The sequence below is a fragment of the Macadamia integrifolia genome, unplaced genomic scaffold (genome assembly GCF_013358625.1).
Source record: "Macadamia integrifolia cultivar HAES 741 unplaced genomic scaffold, SCU_Mint_v3 scaffold275, whole genome shotgun sequence".
Classification (NCBI taxonomy): domain Eukaryota; kingdom Viridiplantae; phylum Streptophyta; class Magnoliopsida; order Proteales; family Proteaceae; genus Macadamia; species Macadamia integrifolia.
Genome location: NW_024868933.1, coordinates 354,403 through 371,298, shown reverse-complemented (window position 1 = coordinate 371,298; position 16,896 = coordinate 354,403). Strand labels below are relative to the sequence as shown.

At 36.9% G+C, this 16,896-nt stretch overlaps 2 protein-coding genes across 5 annotated transcripts in view; both read left to right on the top strand.

Annotated features, from left to right (window-relative positions):
* Positions 1–9,278, top strand: part of LOC122067188 (XIAP-associated factor 1) — a 15,254-nt gene extending 5,976 nt beyond the window's left edge. For all 4 annotated transcript variants that reach the window (XM_042631032.1, XM_042631031.1, XM_042631030.1 and 1 more), the window contains exons 4-6: positions 7,271–7,408; positions 7,551–7,672; positions 8,943–9,278. In XM_042631032.1, coding sequence (XP_042486966.1) covers positions 7,271–7,408; positions 7,551–7,672; positions 8,943–9,108 — 426 coding nt within the window. In that variant the 3' untranslated portion in view covers positions 9,109–9,278. The remainder of the gene's footprint in view (positions 1–7,270; positions 7,409–7,550; positions 7,673–8,942) is intronic.
* A 3,312-nt stretch (positions 9,279–12,590) lies between these two features.
* Positions 12,591–16,896, top strand: part of LOC122067167 (probable rhamnogalacturonate lyase B) — an 8,970-nt gene continuing 4,664 nt past the window's right edge. The window contains exons 1-7 of the mRNA XM_042631011.1: positions 12,591–12,848; positions 13,152–13,273; positions 14,257–14,307; positions 14,389–14,508; positions 15,395–15,514; positions 15,677–15,818; positions 16,601–16,771. Of these exons, the coding sequence (XP_042486945.1) occupies positions 12,807–12,848; positions 13,152–13,273; positions 14,257–14,307; positions 14,389–14,508; positions 15,395–15,514; positions 15,677–15,818; positions 16,601–16,771 (768 nt within the window). The 5' untranslated portion in view covers positions 12,591–12,806. The remainder of the gene's footprint in view (positions 12,849–13,151; positions 13,274–14,256; positions 14,308–14,388; positions 14,509–15,394; positions 15,515–15,676; positions 15,819–16,600; positions 16,772–16,896) is intronic.

Below are 16,896 nucleotides of genomic sequence, written 5' to 3'. Positions count from 1 at the left end.
GGTTGTTTTATTTCATTATTTTATTTTTGTCTCGTTACTCGTAAAGATTGAATACTGTCATTCCTAAATTGAACTCCTATTCCTACTTTGGATAGAGTTTATTACTTATTGCAATTAATTAAGATAGAGTTTTAGTTATAAGGGACATCTATTTCTATTATGGATAGAGTTTCCTATTGAAAGTGGGATGGATGAAGTGGAGATGTTTCACAAAGAATAAAAAAATGGGATAAATGAAGTGGAGAGTTGCGTCCAGAGTGTTGTGTGATCGACATATTCCGTTAAAGATGCTAAGAAATGAGCCATGAGTTGGGGGTTTGTCCCAACATGACATAGCTATTTTATTTCCTTTCCTAGTTAGCTAGGTTGTCTTTTCTAATTAGAGTAGGTTTCTATTTTCTTGTTGTCTTGTTGTACAGGGTACTAGCTTTCTTGTTTGGTTGTACACACTACACAATCAGCTGCTTCTCTCCTTGCAGTCTCTCTTCTTCTCCCTTAATACCGTATTCTCTTTCTGTTGGCTTCTCTTCATAGATTCTAGTTTGATTTCTTTTTGATTTTGTAACATGGTATTAGAGCCATGAAGAAGAAGAAGAAGGTGTCCCATGTTTGATTACTGTTGTGGAAAAAAAAAAATTCTTTTAGCTCTTTGATATGCAACTGTTCACGATTTTCTGGCCACGATTTCCTGGATTTAAAGATTCTGATTGCTGAGTGCCTCCCCCTTTGTTCACGTTGTGGTGTCTTTATTTCCTGACAACCACGTCCATCTTGATGCTGTTTCTGGCTTCGATTTCTGGTTGGCATTTGCGTAGTTCTGTTGGTTGAAGGTTGAAGGTTGAAGGTTGAAGAAGGTTTTCTACTTGGAGGAATATTGGCTGAACTTCACATCAAAATTTTTTTTTTTTTTCTAGGTTGCAGTTTGCTTCATGGTCTTGCTGGAATGGGGATTGAGATGGGTGTCGTTCTGCCTTGGTTACTGTACCTCCCCAAACCTTTGTGCTGTCGAGTGAGGAAGAAGAAGAAGATGTCTCCTTATTTAGGCTAAGACTTGTTTGTTTTGGTATTTACCAATAGCCCGTTATTTTCTTAAGTCCATCCATATCCTCCTTCTCTATTATATTTTAATTCCAGAAAAGTTCTCTAGTTTTAAACTTCAATTCTAGTTTATACCCCTCACTTGTTACTTCACATATAAGGTGCACACTATCTTCTCAAATTACAATATTGCCACTGATCCTTTTGAATTGAATTATTTGTTCTTTGAGTGGGTCCACATCGAACCCAATTGGGTATTTTGACACATGTTCTGCATCAATGGGGGATTGCATGAAGTAATTACAGAATTTTCAGTAGGCATATATATATATATATGTGTGTGTGTGTGCCAAATTATTGCTTTGGTGGGCCCAAGATCATCTCAATTTGGAATTTGCAATTTTTCGGAAAATTGGTACTTGTATGGTGTGGTGATTGGAGTTATATTTGTTTAGATTTGTACCGTGCAAGGGAGATTGGACATTATTTTATTGTGATGCTCTTGATTATTAGGATCTGGAGCAATGGAATGTTCTTTTGTTGCATACACTACATTATTTGTCCATGTGTAATGCCACACGTGAGTAGAGATTGAAGATTAGTGTTATTATCTACTCGATTGGAATTCTTATTAGCTCAAGATTATTATTATTATTTATTTACTTTATATGCTCATGTCTTGAGCAACAATTTTGTCTTTTTATGTTCAGCAATACTATAACCTTACTTCGTTCCCTGCAACCTGATGCTGCTACTTTGTCCCCAGCAACTTGATACTGTTACTTGGTCCGTAACAACTTGATGCTGCTACTTGATTTGCAGTAGCTTATATTGCCTACTACTTGCCTTACCTACTACTTGCCTTCTTTTTAGGAGAGTTTTTTTATGCAGTTGTTGGATGCTACACTTTTATTTATCTCATTTTCGAAGATGACTACCACCTAATACTTGCCTTCCTTGGGAAGAGCCTTTAACTTTAATGTCGTTGTTACTTGTTACTGCTATGATATATTGGATTGCATTTGGTATTATCAACTACCTATTTTGCTTGTTGTTGGTGGTACTACACGACGGTTTTTATCTACTAATGCTATTGATTATTGGTGTGCTTGAGCTGATATTGATACTGTCCTTATGATGGTTGATTGGAGTAATCTCTTTATGCTTATTGGAGTCTACAACTGCTATTCAAGGCTGTTGTTGCGTTTGATTTTCTATTCTTGTTGGTTCAAGCTGAAACTTTTCTTTTGATACATGTATACTCTAGCTTGAGGGGGAGTGTTAAGAACTGAGTCATGAGCGGGGGGTTTGTGACATAGCTATTTTATTTCCTTTCCTAGTTAGCTAGGTTGTCTTTCCTAATTAGAGCAGGTTTCTGTTTTCTAGTTATCTTGCTATATAAGGGACTACTTACCTTATTTGGTTGTAACTCTTTGGTTTATATATATATATACGATGGAGGAAGGTAGCATATAAACGATTGGCTGCTCCTCTCCTTGTAATCTCTCTTCTTCTCTTCTTTTCTCATAATTCTGTAAACTCTTTCTATCTACTTTTGTTCATAGATTCTGGTTTAATTTCTCTTTGATTTTGTAACAGAAGCTTAAACGAAAAATCTAGAAGGTATGCCTCATTATGATGTATGGGGCAGACTGTTGGGCAGTTAAGAAGTGTCATATAGATAAGTTTTGTGTAGTTGAGATGAGGATGTTGAGAACTTGAGGTGGATGTGTGGCAAAACTAGGAAGGATAAAGTGAAGAGTTGAGAAGCTATGAGAAAGTCATTTGAGGTGGCATGACCATATTCAATAGAGGCTTTGGGATGCACTAATAAGGAGGAGTGAACATATTCAGATTGAAGGAGCTAAAAGAGCTAGGGGCAGACCCAAAATGACCATTTGAGAAGTGAGGAAAGACATGCACAGTTTAGGACTTGTCTCGGGTATGACCTTGGATAGAGCTGATTGACGGGCTAGGATGCATGTAGTGACCCAATTAGGTGGAATGTTTCTAAGTTGTTGTGCGCTCCTCTCCTTTTACTGTTACGTCTCTTTTTGGCTTTGCTCGAATCCATGTAGCCGACTCCATTTAGTTGGCATAACGCTGAATTGTTGTTGTTGACAGAGTTTCCTATTTTTTTTTTTTTTACTATTTCAAGTAAACTTTATTTTCCTATTGCACTTTTAGTTTCTATTTAAAGGATATGAGGCCATAGTGCCCCCCCCCCAAGGTTTTTAATATTGAATAAAGCTGGGTCTTGCTCCAATTTTCTATGAGATTTAGAATGGTGCTGTGAGATTTAGTGCAACCATTGGTGAGATGCTAAGATAGGCCTGATGGGATTTCAGTCTAGTTCCAGATGAGATGCTTGGTTCATGTCCATACATTTTTCTTCCATTCTTCTTCATCTTAACCACCATCAAATCAGGTTAGTAATTTCAAGTTTCTATTCTGTTTTTGTGCATATTGTACTTGCTTGGATTTCAGTTTCTCCATTGTCTCCATTTGTGATTCTAAATCTGATTTTGTTTATGATAATCTGATAGTATTCTGAATCCCCCCCGCCCTGTTTCAAAATTTGATTTTTGCGCTGAATTCTTGGAATACTATTTCAAGTTGGATTTCTATATCTACTCTATTTTAATATCAGATTTATTTTCTATTTCAGCTTAGTAGTACTCTATTATTGATGAAATCTGTTGGTGGCTTAATATTCTGTTGAATAATGCATTATTGTAATAATGGGTTTTAGGGGTTATATCCAAACAGACCCCTAAAAGCCTTTCACAAGGCTACGATAGCAGTTAGTTTTACTCAAGGGTAATGCTGATCATACACTATTTATTAAAAGGGTGGGTGATCAGATTACTGTGCTGATAGCATATGTGGATCATATTGTTGTTACTGGCAATGGTACAGATGAAATCTCAAAGCTCAAAGCCTATCTTGGTAAGGAGTTTGAGATTAGTACCTAGGAAGGCTGAAATATTTTCTTGTATTGACGTGGCACATCCAACCAGAGATAACTATTTTCTCCCAGGGAAAGTTTATCTTGGACCTCCTCTCAGAGTTTGGTATGTTTGGGTGTAAACCCTTGGATACCCCTATTGAGGCTAACTCTCATCCAGAAGCAAGGAAGGTGAACATGTTGATAGCGGTCGGTATCAAAGGATGGTTGGAAGACTCATATATCTATCCCCCACAAGACTAGACATAGCTCATGTAATAAGTTTGGTGAGTCAGTACATGCATGATCCTTATTCCTCACACATGGATATTGTGAACCGGATTCTTAGATACTTGAAAACTGCCCCAGGAAATGGCATTTTATTCTCTCCTACAGATCATATGAGGATTGAGACATACGCTAATGTTGATTGAGCAAGTTCTCTAGATGATTGTCGCTCCACTATTGGCTATTGTACATTTGTTGGTGGTAACTTGGTTACGTGGCGCATTAAGAAGCATCCAGTTGTGGCTCGATCGAGTGTAGAGGCTGAGTTTCAGGCTATGGCGCATGAGATTTGTGAGCTATTTTGGTTGCAAAGTCTTCTTTATGACCTGGGTGTATCCATCCAAATGTCGATGTTATATTGTGATAATAAGTCCGTCATTAGCATTGCACCCAACCCTGTTCAGCATGATCGTACTAAGCATATCGAGATCGAGAGGCATTTCATTAAGAAGAAGTTAGAGCAAGGACTTATCTATATTCCTTTTGTGTGAAGTGAAGATCAGTGAGCAAATATTTTTGACAAAAGGACTTAGTAGTAAGTTTTTTCTTTTTGTTCAAGTTGGGTATATGTGATATCCAAACGGACCCTTGGGCCCTCTTTAGGGACTTATTTTATTATAAATAGAGGGCTGAGCTCATTAGTGCTCAAGTCCAATTTCCCTAATTCTTCATATTGTTTGGTTTCTGGTTTGAACTCCATAAGATTTGTCATTGATAGTCACTTCTGAAATTCTGTTTTAAAGAATCCTATTCCTAGTAGGATACACTTATAATAGTTGTCAAAGCGCTAGGTGAACCAAGGTGGTTGAGGGGGGTCAAAAACTAAGGTGACACCAACTATAAGTGGCCAGGACACCTAGGCAACACTTTGACAACCTTGACCCTTATAACTCCTGATCAAACCATTCCATCTGACTCGTCTTTTGAGGAGTTTTTTTAGACCATAAGTGACCTTCGACCAGAATTTCATCCCCATTTGAATTGTCAATTGTTACTTATTGGTATTCTTGTTAGGAATTATTTATTAAAGGGTTCACAGCATTGTTTATGTGAACATTATTGTGAACAGTGTTCATAGATTCTGTTCACATGAACAGTAACTCATGAATAGTACCTTTATGTTATTTCCTTTTTTATGTTATTTATGTCCTTTATGCCCTTGCCAGGGTTTTGTCATGATTATATATTGAATGAAGTGGGTAGTCTCTACAATAAGGTTGTGACTCCCAAGGTTACAGCCATCTATGTCTCTTTTGTTCTCTCTCTTTCTTATTATTTACATTGTATCAGAGGTTATTAGTAACTTATTCTCTCCGTGATTGCTGGTCTGAGAGTTGTTTCAAGGTTTTATGGTTTATTGTGAAACCCTTGTTCATAGAAAGAAAAACTAGGGTATCCTTGAAGATCTGATGAAAATTATACATGAATGTTTCATTATTTCTACATGCAAACAAGCTCTTTTTCCCTTGGTTGTTGTTACTGGTGGTTGATTCGAAATTTTGGAGTTGATCAATCGGTTGTTGAAATTGATTTTCTTAGGATCCCTTATTTTTTGGGATTGATTTTTGTTGGAAGGGCTACTGTTTGGATTGATGAATTGCATCAATCATTTGATTATTCTTATCAAGGTTTTTGATTGATTTCCTTTAAAGATTGAAGGAAGATCAAGCTAGTGAAGGAATTAATTTTTGTTAGGGTTTTTGGGGGAATTTTTTTTTTTTAATCGATTTTTTGTGAGAAGGTTCTTTGAGAACTTTTTTTTTTGGGGGGGGGGGGGGGGGGGGGGAAGGTTTGTGGGTTTGTTTCTGATTTCTTTGCATCCATGGCTGAAGCAAAGAATGTTGTTACTATGGTTGTATACTCATCCTATTAGAGACAGGTCCTTAGGTGTTGAGACACTTCCATATTTCCATTCCAAGTTCTGGTTTGAGTTTTTTTCTAGGGCTTTCTTTTGAAGGGGAACGACAGCCTGTGTTGATATTTGGTTGCTTTTAGAGACTAGTTCATGACCAGCCTTAAGAACTAGGTCTCATCTATGGTGGTTGCTAATTTATGGACTGAATATTAGCTTTAATGGAAAAATATATTCTTTGTTAGAGCTTTGACGAAATCGATTTTGTAGGGTTTTGAGAAGTTGGTTGATCTTTGTTGAAGGGTTCCTTTTGGGATGCTGATTATTTGTCCACGTGTAATGCTACACGTGAGGGGGAGATTGGAGATTATTATCAATTTTATTTGTTCAACTCAAGTCATCAATGGTTGGAGTTATTGTCTACTCAAGATTATTTTCATTGAAGTTTGATTTATTGTTAAGTATATGCTTATGTGTGTCCTCAACAACAGTCTTATCTTTTGAAGATGGTTATATTCAACGACCTGATGTTGTTTGGTGTATTCAGCATCCTGATGTTGTTTGGTCCCCAACAATCTGATGCTGCCTATTTATCTAAGGAATTTTATAATAGACGTCTATTTGGGGAGATCTTTGTTTGAGGCTCGTAATGGCTTTTTATGTAGCTGTTGGATCCTACACTTCTATTTTGAGATTATGTGGGAGTGCCTTCTCTGGAAAGGGCTTTTGGTGTTGCTGTTGTTCACCTGTTGTTGGAGTGCCTTCCTTGTGTGATGCAAGTTGGTTTTCTATCGCATCTAGAAACTATTTCCAGATGGTCATTATTTGTTTTTTAATTTGGCAAAATTAGATCAGTTTCCTTATATTTGATCATGCTTTGTAAAATAGCTGCAACTTGATGAAATTACGTTGCATTAGTTGGCCGTTTTTAGAAAAAATAAATATTTTATTTTAATGTTACCAATTGTCTATTACAAATTCTGATCCTCATGAAGCCAGACACATTTATTAGTATATGTATCTTGACTATGTGTTCGACAAACGGAAATTGTAAAATATTTTAGATTTTTTATATTGAGAATGGTAAGTATTTTTATTTTTATTTATTTATTTTTATATCATTGTGATTATTTTTATGGAAGCAGGTTCCTTGCTCACTATGCAGTGAGACGGTAGATCGTGAAATTTTAGCAGTCCATAGAGGTGAAAACTGCCCTCAAAGGATTGTCACTTGTGAATACTGCGAGTTTCCATTGCCTGCAGTGGATCTCTTCAAGCATCAGGTAGTAATTTGTTATTGAGAATATTTTCATGGGGTACACGAGGGCGTATTATCTTGTTGATTTGGGCTGTTATGAGAATATTTTCATGGGGTACACATGGGCACAATTTGTTGCTCTAATGTGCATTGCTTTGTAATTCCAGGAAGTATGTGGGAATCGAACTGAGTTATGTCATCACTGTAGGAGATATATTAGGCTGCGTGAAGGTCATGACCATGAAAGCAGGTGTCCTGGTAGTCCAGATATTGCTGCAGGGCCTTCCAGGTAGATAAATTCTAATCCATCATAGTTAAATGTTAAGAAAGTATTCTACTTTTTCGTTTGGTTTATGTTGAAACTTGCCATTTTTTCTAGATAATCTTTTACGGTTTAGTGGCAGTACTTTTAGGACCATATAATTTAGATGCTTGTGATTGTTATTTTCCGGTAGACTTAATTAATCCCCTTTGGTTTAGTGTGAGTGCACTTGGTTTTGGTGAATGAAAATCTGTGGTGACCTTGCTCTATAGCCCCCTCCCCCTCCCCCCCTTTTTTTTCTTCTTCTTTGCAGAAGTGTTTTTTCTCTTATCTGTTATATGTTGAGGGAGCAGCCTGTCTTAAGCAATACCACTGGGATAAGAATCCATTGAACTTCATCTAACTTATTTCTTCTCTTTTAATGTGTCTTCTTTGTCGATTTCAGCGTGAGTGGTTTGTTTTGTCCTGTTAACTTTGCTTAGTCGTGAACTGTTTATTGCCTAGTTTAATTTTTTTTATAAGAAAACCGATTGCAGACAAGCAGATGTCATAATTCTCAATTGTTTTGCATTTCATGACCAATTTATTCAATCAAAGTATCGCAGATATAAATTGAATTGGGAAGTAGATTCAATTACATAAATGCTTTATGATAGAGGAATTGTAAAAACTTGTGCTACGCGGTTGTTGGCTCTCATAGTCCAGAAATAAGCACCCGATGCTTTTCGATACTATAAAAATCTGGTTTTTCATTTACATTTTGTCTTTAGATTGAATTGCCTAATTCTTGACAGATTCCATCTTGTCTCAAAGTGGTGCATGATTTGAGTTGGCACTCTTGTAGATATGTGGCTTCACTGTTGAAGCATCCATGTCTCTTTTTGCCTGGATTCTTTCTGCCAGTGAACTTGCACTCCTGCTAACCACCCATGGACAATATTGCATAGAAACGCCATCTACACTTCCCTCTGTAAACCTGATCCTGAATTAACCTTAATGATTTAATGTGGAACTTGGAAATAACTTACCGTGACAGCTATGTTCCAACTCTTAAAACTTAAGGATATGGAGACTCTCGAGGGTTCTTGATAGCCAAATAATTTCCAGCAATGACTTGAGAGTATCCTAAGATCATGAGAGAAAATACCAAAAAATGTCGTACACTGGTATGAACCAGAATCTTTAGAATGTGAGCCCTAATCAAAGTTTGAATACCAGTTGGATCATGGAAAATGAGGTTACCAAAAAGAAACCTGATCTTAAATCTGACCTCTGCAATTTATTTTGAAATGTGAAGGGACACATCCCCAAGTGCACCTGAAAGAGAGCAAGGTGCTCACAGAAGGCTACCACAGGATATTTCACGGAGACGTCTATTGTTTACAATTGCAATAACAGGGATTGCGGTTCTACTTGGTTCATTTTTCTTCCAGAGAAAAGCTGAAAACCATCAACTTCAGTAATCCGTTGGAAGGGTATGGATTCTTGTAAGTGACATATTCTGTTTATAGAGTCTAATGGTTCTAAAGTGTTCAATCGAGTGGAGCCTCTCGAGATTATGTAATATTGTAATGTGTTAACACATATATGTTTATATGGATTCACAAGTGAGATGAGATCCACTTAATCTGCATGCAGTTTTCCCCCTCCTTCCCACCCCCACCCCTGCAAAAAGATAAATAAGTAATAATAACAATAAAAAATAAAAGTAGCATATATCTATTCCGGCAATGGTGCTATTCATGGTTTATTTGATGTTACCTTTCTGGCTTAACTTTTATGTATTTGGTGACTGAAATAAGTAAGGAGATACGTTAGATCTAAGTGCCCAAAGCATAAAGCAGGATCAGAAGCGAGGGCAGCAAGTGCAAAATTTGTTATGCATTCATTCATTAAATCATGAGTGCTTCAAGAGTGTATTGCAGAGAAATGTGACTGTACATGTACATATTGAAAATCCCTTCACGGTAATATAGAGCCAATACTAATTATATGATTTTACCTGTCTTATAGGAAATAATGGAAATAATTGGATAATATATAGGTGTCATAATTAGGTATATGTTTAGAATACAAATTGAAACAAATAAATGATTTATATGGTGTGTAAATAAATTTACACCACAGCTTATTAGAAGACAAAAACAAAAGAAATAGGTGAGGCATGGTTGCTATTTACAGGACAACCACCAGAAAGGAAAGGGTAAAGCTATGAAGTCATACTCCTGTTCTTATGTGATTATGTACATGTTTTAGAGATGCAGTTGAATGATTCATGTGGTAGTTCCACAGATTGTTGATTGGAGGTCAGCAGTTGCCGTCAGTAACAACTGCCTCTTTCTGTTTTATTCGGATGGGTAATTATTAGCTACAGATCCACTGGATACTTGTTCTTGTATGTTTCCAATTTATTGTTTGCTTGCATTGAACTCAGCAGATTCAATACTATAACAATACATATTCTGTGCTTTATATTTGCTGATTTGTCTTGATTGTGATCAGTTCTTAATCAGCAACTAGTGTGGGCACTAAGGTTCAGCCTAAGTTAGGCTTTATTGCACAAAACAAGTACTATGGATGGCCTTAAAAAAACAGATAAGAAGGAAATCTTCGAAGTACTAACCGTGATATGATGTATATTGTGGCTCTATTTGGATCTGAGATCTGTGCCAGATGATCATATGAGTTAGTTATAATTATACACGCACAAAGAAGGATAAAAGCCCTTACTTGGGACAGTTTGTTAAGTTTGTTCAATGTCAAGAGCGTGGTTCTTTTTGGCACCAAGTTCGGGGAAAATTTATTGCTGAGACATTTTTTCAGCTTTCAACCACGAGCTCAATCCAGTGAACCATGTCTTGGCGAGGAATTTGGGCTATACTTAGGCTGTATTTGGTATGCTTTCTCTTTATAAATTCTGGACCTAGAACGGATTCTGAACCCTGTTTTTTCTCTTTTTTGGAGCTTTAGGATGCGTTTTAGATCCTAAATCTATTCCGAAAATGCATATCAAACAGCACAATGGAATGATGGCCTGATTTTACAGATTCTTAGTTCACATTGCATTGAGTAGGAATAACCTTTGATGGAAATGTCAATGGTTGTAATATCACTGAGGCTGTGTTTGGTATACATTCTGGGAATATATTCCGAGTCTAAAATGCAGTCTGAAGTGAGAAAATATAGAAAAAACCAAGTTTCAGAATGAAATCTAGGCCCAGAATCTATTCAGAAATGCATTCCAGTCACAGCCTAAGTGGGAACAAGAGAGCTGAAATTTGATTGCCAACCTCATGCAGCCAAGCAGAAGTGGCTAAGAATTTGAAGAGCTCAAATTGTGATATGGCATGGAAACTACCACTGCTAAAAGGACACAAGGAAATGACTATCTAAATTGATGAACAAAATAAAAAATCTAGATCTTAATTGAACATAGGGATATAAAAAGTAGTTTTAACTCAGAATTACTAGTAAAAAAAACTACTTTTGAGGAAAAGTAGACAATGATCAAACTGGTACAAACGTGCTGGAGAAGTAAAACCATCCACCATTGGAGATAAGGATGACGATCAAGAAATACCAACCATTTCTGTTTCCTCCTACATTGCTTCATTACCTGCCATTGTTACATCATCTCCTTTTGAGATCTATTTCAGATTTCTCATACAAGAAAGAAAAAGTTCTGTTAGGCCATGCTTGCCAGTTATGTAGAGCTTTAAATGGAAAGAACCTAGAAACCAAACTGCTTTTGTGCTGATGGTAGCTCTAACCAACAGCAAAAAGCATCTAAAACCAATGGAGATTCTTAAAAAATGAACTCTTGCACAACATTGACGGGGAGGAGTACAAAGTTCCAAGAATCCTAAACACTCCTTTAAGGTGTTAATTTCCAAATCAAAGTCACATAAATTGGGGTGTCAACGAAACCGAGATGTTGAAATATATGCCCTCTCGCAAAATCTCTCTTTTTCTTATCATTAATACCGTGGGCTCTCTGTCATAAACTTTGACACTGATATTTCTCTCTCTAGCTTATATGATGTCAATATATAAGATTAGTGTATGGATCCCTCATACGATGAAAAAAAAATTGGGATTTTATTTGCTTTAGAACAAAGTCAAAGAGGTAAGATCAGGGTTTGAAAAATCAGATCGGACTAATTCAGGCCAATCCATAAAGGAACTGCCTAAGGTTGATTCCGATACCAGGCTATCCACACTAGACATACCTTGTATGGAAACTAGGGTTTATGGGTTTTTTTTTTCCACGCATTCTGGCTGATTTCAGAAGAGCCGGAATATAATTGTTTTAAGAATTTATTTTAGTGTAAGAGAACCTTGTCCACTTGCATGGCCATTCCGTCAGCATATAGGCCAATAGGAGGCGACGTAGAGGCATGGAAGGTAACATGGTCTTTTCGCACACACTTGTGTTTTAGCCGTTGAGCCATCGGGGATGAGGTTTTTTTCTCCTTTATTTTAAATGATGTCAAATGACTGGGATTATGTAGAATCCACTAATGATGATTATGTACACGCAACCGATGCCATCACTGGAAAATATGATATTCTGGACGGCAGCTAGAGAGGGCCATCTTCATTCTTCACTCTCCATCCTCCATTAGAGAAAACACCAATCAAATGAAGAAAAGAGTTGCACCATCAGTGGTAAATTTGGCCACTTGGGTCCTCTCCAGTAACTTGAAAGTACCAGAGAAACAAAAGGTGTCGACCGTGTGGCAGTGGGATATGGGGCTTTCAAGTGAATGGAGAGGAGTCAGTGTCGCTTCACATGCAATTGTACTATTAGAGATTAGACTACATGTGACTACTAGACGAACATAGCGACTCTTATACGGTTCTCTTCGTTAGTTGAAAATGAATTAACGGTTAAGTTAAGAAGAGAAGCTTCAAGATTGGCTTTCGGTGGAGAAAGGCCAAAAAACGAGAGCATTTAAACAATAAAGGAAAAGTGCTTAGCCCACAAGGCACGGAAAGAAATAAATAAATACTGGGAAGTGAGAAGTGTTTCTCAGGATTCTGGGCCACATAGAACCATAACAGAAGAGAAGAGAGGAAACTAGAGAGGTGAGAGATAGGAAGATTTCTCTTAGATAAAAGCTTGCCTTTGGAAGAAGAGTTGTTGAGCCAGGAACCAATCATGTCTCCTCGTGGAGTGCAACTGCAAGTACAAGATCGCTATGTATTTACTTCCTCTCATACTCTTTTCTTTTTTTCGTTTGGCATATATTATGGATCAGCTCCACATGTGGGGTTATTCGGTACCATTTTTTTATGGGATCCCATTGTCTATAGAGTGTTTAGACCATGAATTAGAGGAATTAATGTACCATAGACTCAATGATTTGATATCTCGTTAACGGTGAAATTCTATGTGAGGAGATCACTATAGGAAGAGAGGATCCAAAGTCATATATGTTTGTCATCATTAGTTTTGGTTATTCATATGTTTATGAGAAGTTGAAGGGAGAGTTAAATTTTGCAGGTAGTGATGGATAATGGGCTCCTCCAAGTAACAATCTCAAAACCAGATGGGATAGTCACAGGCATACGATACAATGGCATTGACAATCTACTTGAAATTCAAAATGAAGAAGTTAACAGAGGGTTCTCTCTCTCTCTCTCTCTCTCTCTCTCTCTCTCATTTGAGACAAGAAAAATAAAAATGAATCTCGCCTGGGCTCAGCTTAACTTGGCCAGATTCAATACCCATAGAATCATGGTTAATTGAGTCGGTCTTGATGAGATTCGCCGATTTTGATCCGAGTTTTGCTGATGAGATGTTAGGAGTTATAGTGTTATAATTGTACATCAGTTTGTTGAGTTCCTTTGAACTTTAGTTACATTTATTTATGTTGAGGAACTCTCTCCACTTAATATTATAAGACTTCAAGTTTGACACTAATATTTTTAAAGCCTTATATTAGCTTTGGAGCCGTTGGAATGTCTTTGTTTAAGAAAAATTTCATCATGAATTTGTTGACATTATTCCATCATCATGAGCTTGTTGACATTCCTACAACCTTCTCAAATTAAAATGATTCTAAATGTTGCTTTTTAGGATTTTAATTTATTTTTTAATTAAGGTTTTCATAATATAGTTTAATTAAGGTTTTCTTTACACTCCACTGGTGACGTCACCTCTTATGAGTAGACTTTGGATTCAAGTAACCCCACACACTATTGTTTATGGTCACAAATTTTTAAATTCAATCAAGGGTTTAGATGCCTACGGTGAGAGAATTCTTCTTTGGAAAAAGATCCAGTGTGGCATCCGACGATTGGAATGCTAGCTTGAGGCACACGCCCTTGTATTGGGATGTGTGTTCGGATCCTCTCAACTGTCAATATCTCACTGGGTGTTATAACAGCTGGAGAAGATCTGGATCCATTAAGAAAAAGAAAAAAAAAGTATAACAATGCTATATATATATATATATTATACACCACCAGATGCTTTTATCAATTATTTTGATGTAATGAGTGAACGGATAACTAGCTCTCGGACGAGTCATCTAATCGTGGTATTTAAATTCTAGTTCCTCTTTTAGAACAAAATAAAGAATACAAACTAACCCTTGAACCTGTAGGTATTGGGACGTCGTTTGGAGTGGAGAAGGCCGTACTGGAGTTTTTGAGGTGTAAGTTCTCTCTCTCTCTCTCTCTCTCTCTCTCTCTCTACTGGGTTAATATCCAAGCAAAGCAATTTTTGGGTTGAGCAGGATAAAGGCGACAGAGTTTGAGGTTATAACAGAAAATGAGGAGCAGGTGGAAGTTTCCTTCACAAGACCATGGGATACCTCCTTGGCGGGAAAATTTATTCCCATAAATATAGATAAGAGGTACATTATATTTGAAGTCTTGTATCTTCATTTGAAATAAATTATGGATTATTCTCTTTTGTTTCTAATTTGGAAAATATATGTAGTTACCATATGAGATGCTCTAGTTTAACCCACCCACCCACCCCTCGCCCACCCCTTTTTGGCTAACGAGGAACCCCTTGAACTTGTCCGGTTTTACGGTTCAGGCTCAAGGGTAAACCTCGGTTATGCAGAGCCACACCAACCCGTGTAACAAATTAGTCGCGAAGAGACTCGAACTAGAGGCATCTATTAACACAGTGCCCTTGGACCAGTAGAGCTACAGCCATGGTGTACATTCCCCCACCCCCCCCAAAAAAAAAAAAAAAAAAAAAAAAAAGGTTGTAGCACCCCCAAAAAAAATTCAGATGGTCCTAGCATTCGAAGTTACTTCCATCATATGATATATATCCATTAGTCAATAAAAACTTTTGATGATTAGATGAAGAATTTCTTGGATGAACCACATTTCAAATTAATGATTTATCTCGGATCATATGACTCACTATATAAGGGATTATCTCATTCCGATCCCTTATTTTTTGTAAAAGAGAGATTTTATTTACTAGAACCAACTTAGGAGTCTTTGCTCCATTGAATTTTCTAGAAACTTTCGTATCCTATCTATGAGTAAGGGAGTTACATCCAAGGATTCTAAATTTCAAGTTAAAGCCCATGAGCAACCTAGGTTTAACATTAAATTGAAGTTGCAACCATGGCACTTGTAGGCATGGATGAACCCCTCAAATGGTAATATCAGATTATATTTCTATTATTTAAAGTTTAAACAAAAATTTTGAATTATAAAAGATTACAAGAGCTGGAATTAAGTTCTGATGGAAGCAACTAATGAATGGAAATGCAGGTTTATATTGTTACGAGGTTGTTCAGGCTTCTATTCTTATGGGACATATGAGCATTTAGAAGGCATGCCTGCCTTCAGCCTTGCCGAAACCAGGATTGCATTCAAGCTTAGAAAAGACAAGTAATTTAAATATCTAAATAACCTTAACTTTCTTATACTCTCAGTAGTCATTATTACTTAATTTTCCTCATCATGGTCTTATTACATCAACAAGTTTGGATTATAGTAAATTAAACACTAGTAGTTATTGTTTTTAATTCCAAAAAATTGTTTTAATGGCAGGTTTCATTATATGGCCATGGCAGATAATAGGCAAAGGATCATGCCCATGCCCGAGGACCGGTTGCCCGGACGATGTCAAACCCTTGCCTACCCAGAAGCAGTTCTCTTAACCAATCCCATTAATCCGGACCTCAAGGGCGAGGTATATCCAAAATGTCTTTCTCATAATCTTAAAACAATTAGGAATAAGTTTCTCTTCACCCATGGTGATGAGATTCTCTATCTTTTTACCGTTTGATGTGACTCTAGGTGTAGAGTCAAGACTTCATACAATAGGAAGAGGGAAGAATGATGACCCTTCATATATAGTGAAGACAAATATTTACAAAAATATATGGGTAATTATCCATGTAACAGTAGAAGATGATGTTTCTTAAAATCACTAGATAAATCTGAGTCATCTTTTATTTATTTATTTATTTAATAATATAAACCATATGATCCCACTCATAGTTGGGTGAGTACACCATTAGACAATACGATGATTGAATTAGATTCTGAAATTTAACAAGTGACTAATCTAGACCATGTCCTCTCTAATGGTATAAATGGACATATCATCTATCTATATAGTGGAATAAATGCCTTGTAATATTGAAGTTATAACAGACCTTTATGATAATAATAATTCACATTTATATGAGAAAAGTTTTGTGATTGTGGTCTAGAGCAACAGACCACAAAAATGGAACCCTAGAAAACAGAATGTCTGAATACCTGCAAAATGATGATTTCTATCCCTCCCATATCGGCAGACTACCGCAGTCCGGCAAACCAGAGAATCCCTCCCCATATATATAATCCATGTTAGAAAGCTTGAGATGCCCCTCCAATTAAGCTCTTGTCATACATATCAGCAAATCAAGAATGTACTTGATGATGAGTTTGTAAGTTTGAGTGTGTGTTGTGATGCTTTTGTTGAAGGTGGATGACAAGTACCAGTATTCTTGCAATAACGAGGATAACAAGGTCCATGGGTGGATATGCTTTGACCCTCCTGTGGGCTTCTGGCAGATTACTCCCAGTGATGAGTTTCGGACTGGAGGACCTGTAAAGCAAAACCTCACCTCCCATGTTGGCCCAACCACTCTTGCTGTAAGTCACTACCATTCTCTCTTTTCTGTTTCAAAGTTCTTTCCTAGGGCCACGACATTGACAGGTTAACTCTTATAAAATCGCCAACTTGGGTTGCGGCTTTCGTTTAAGTTAGGGGGGAGGGG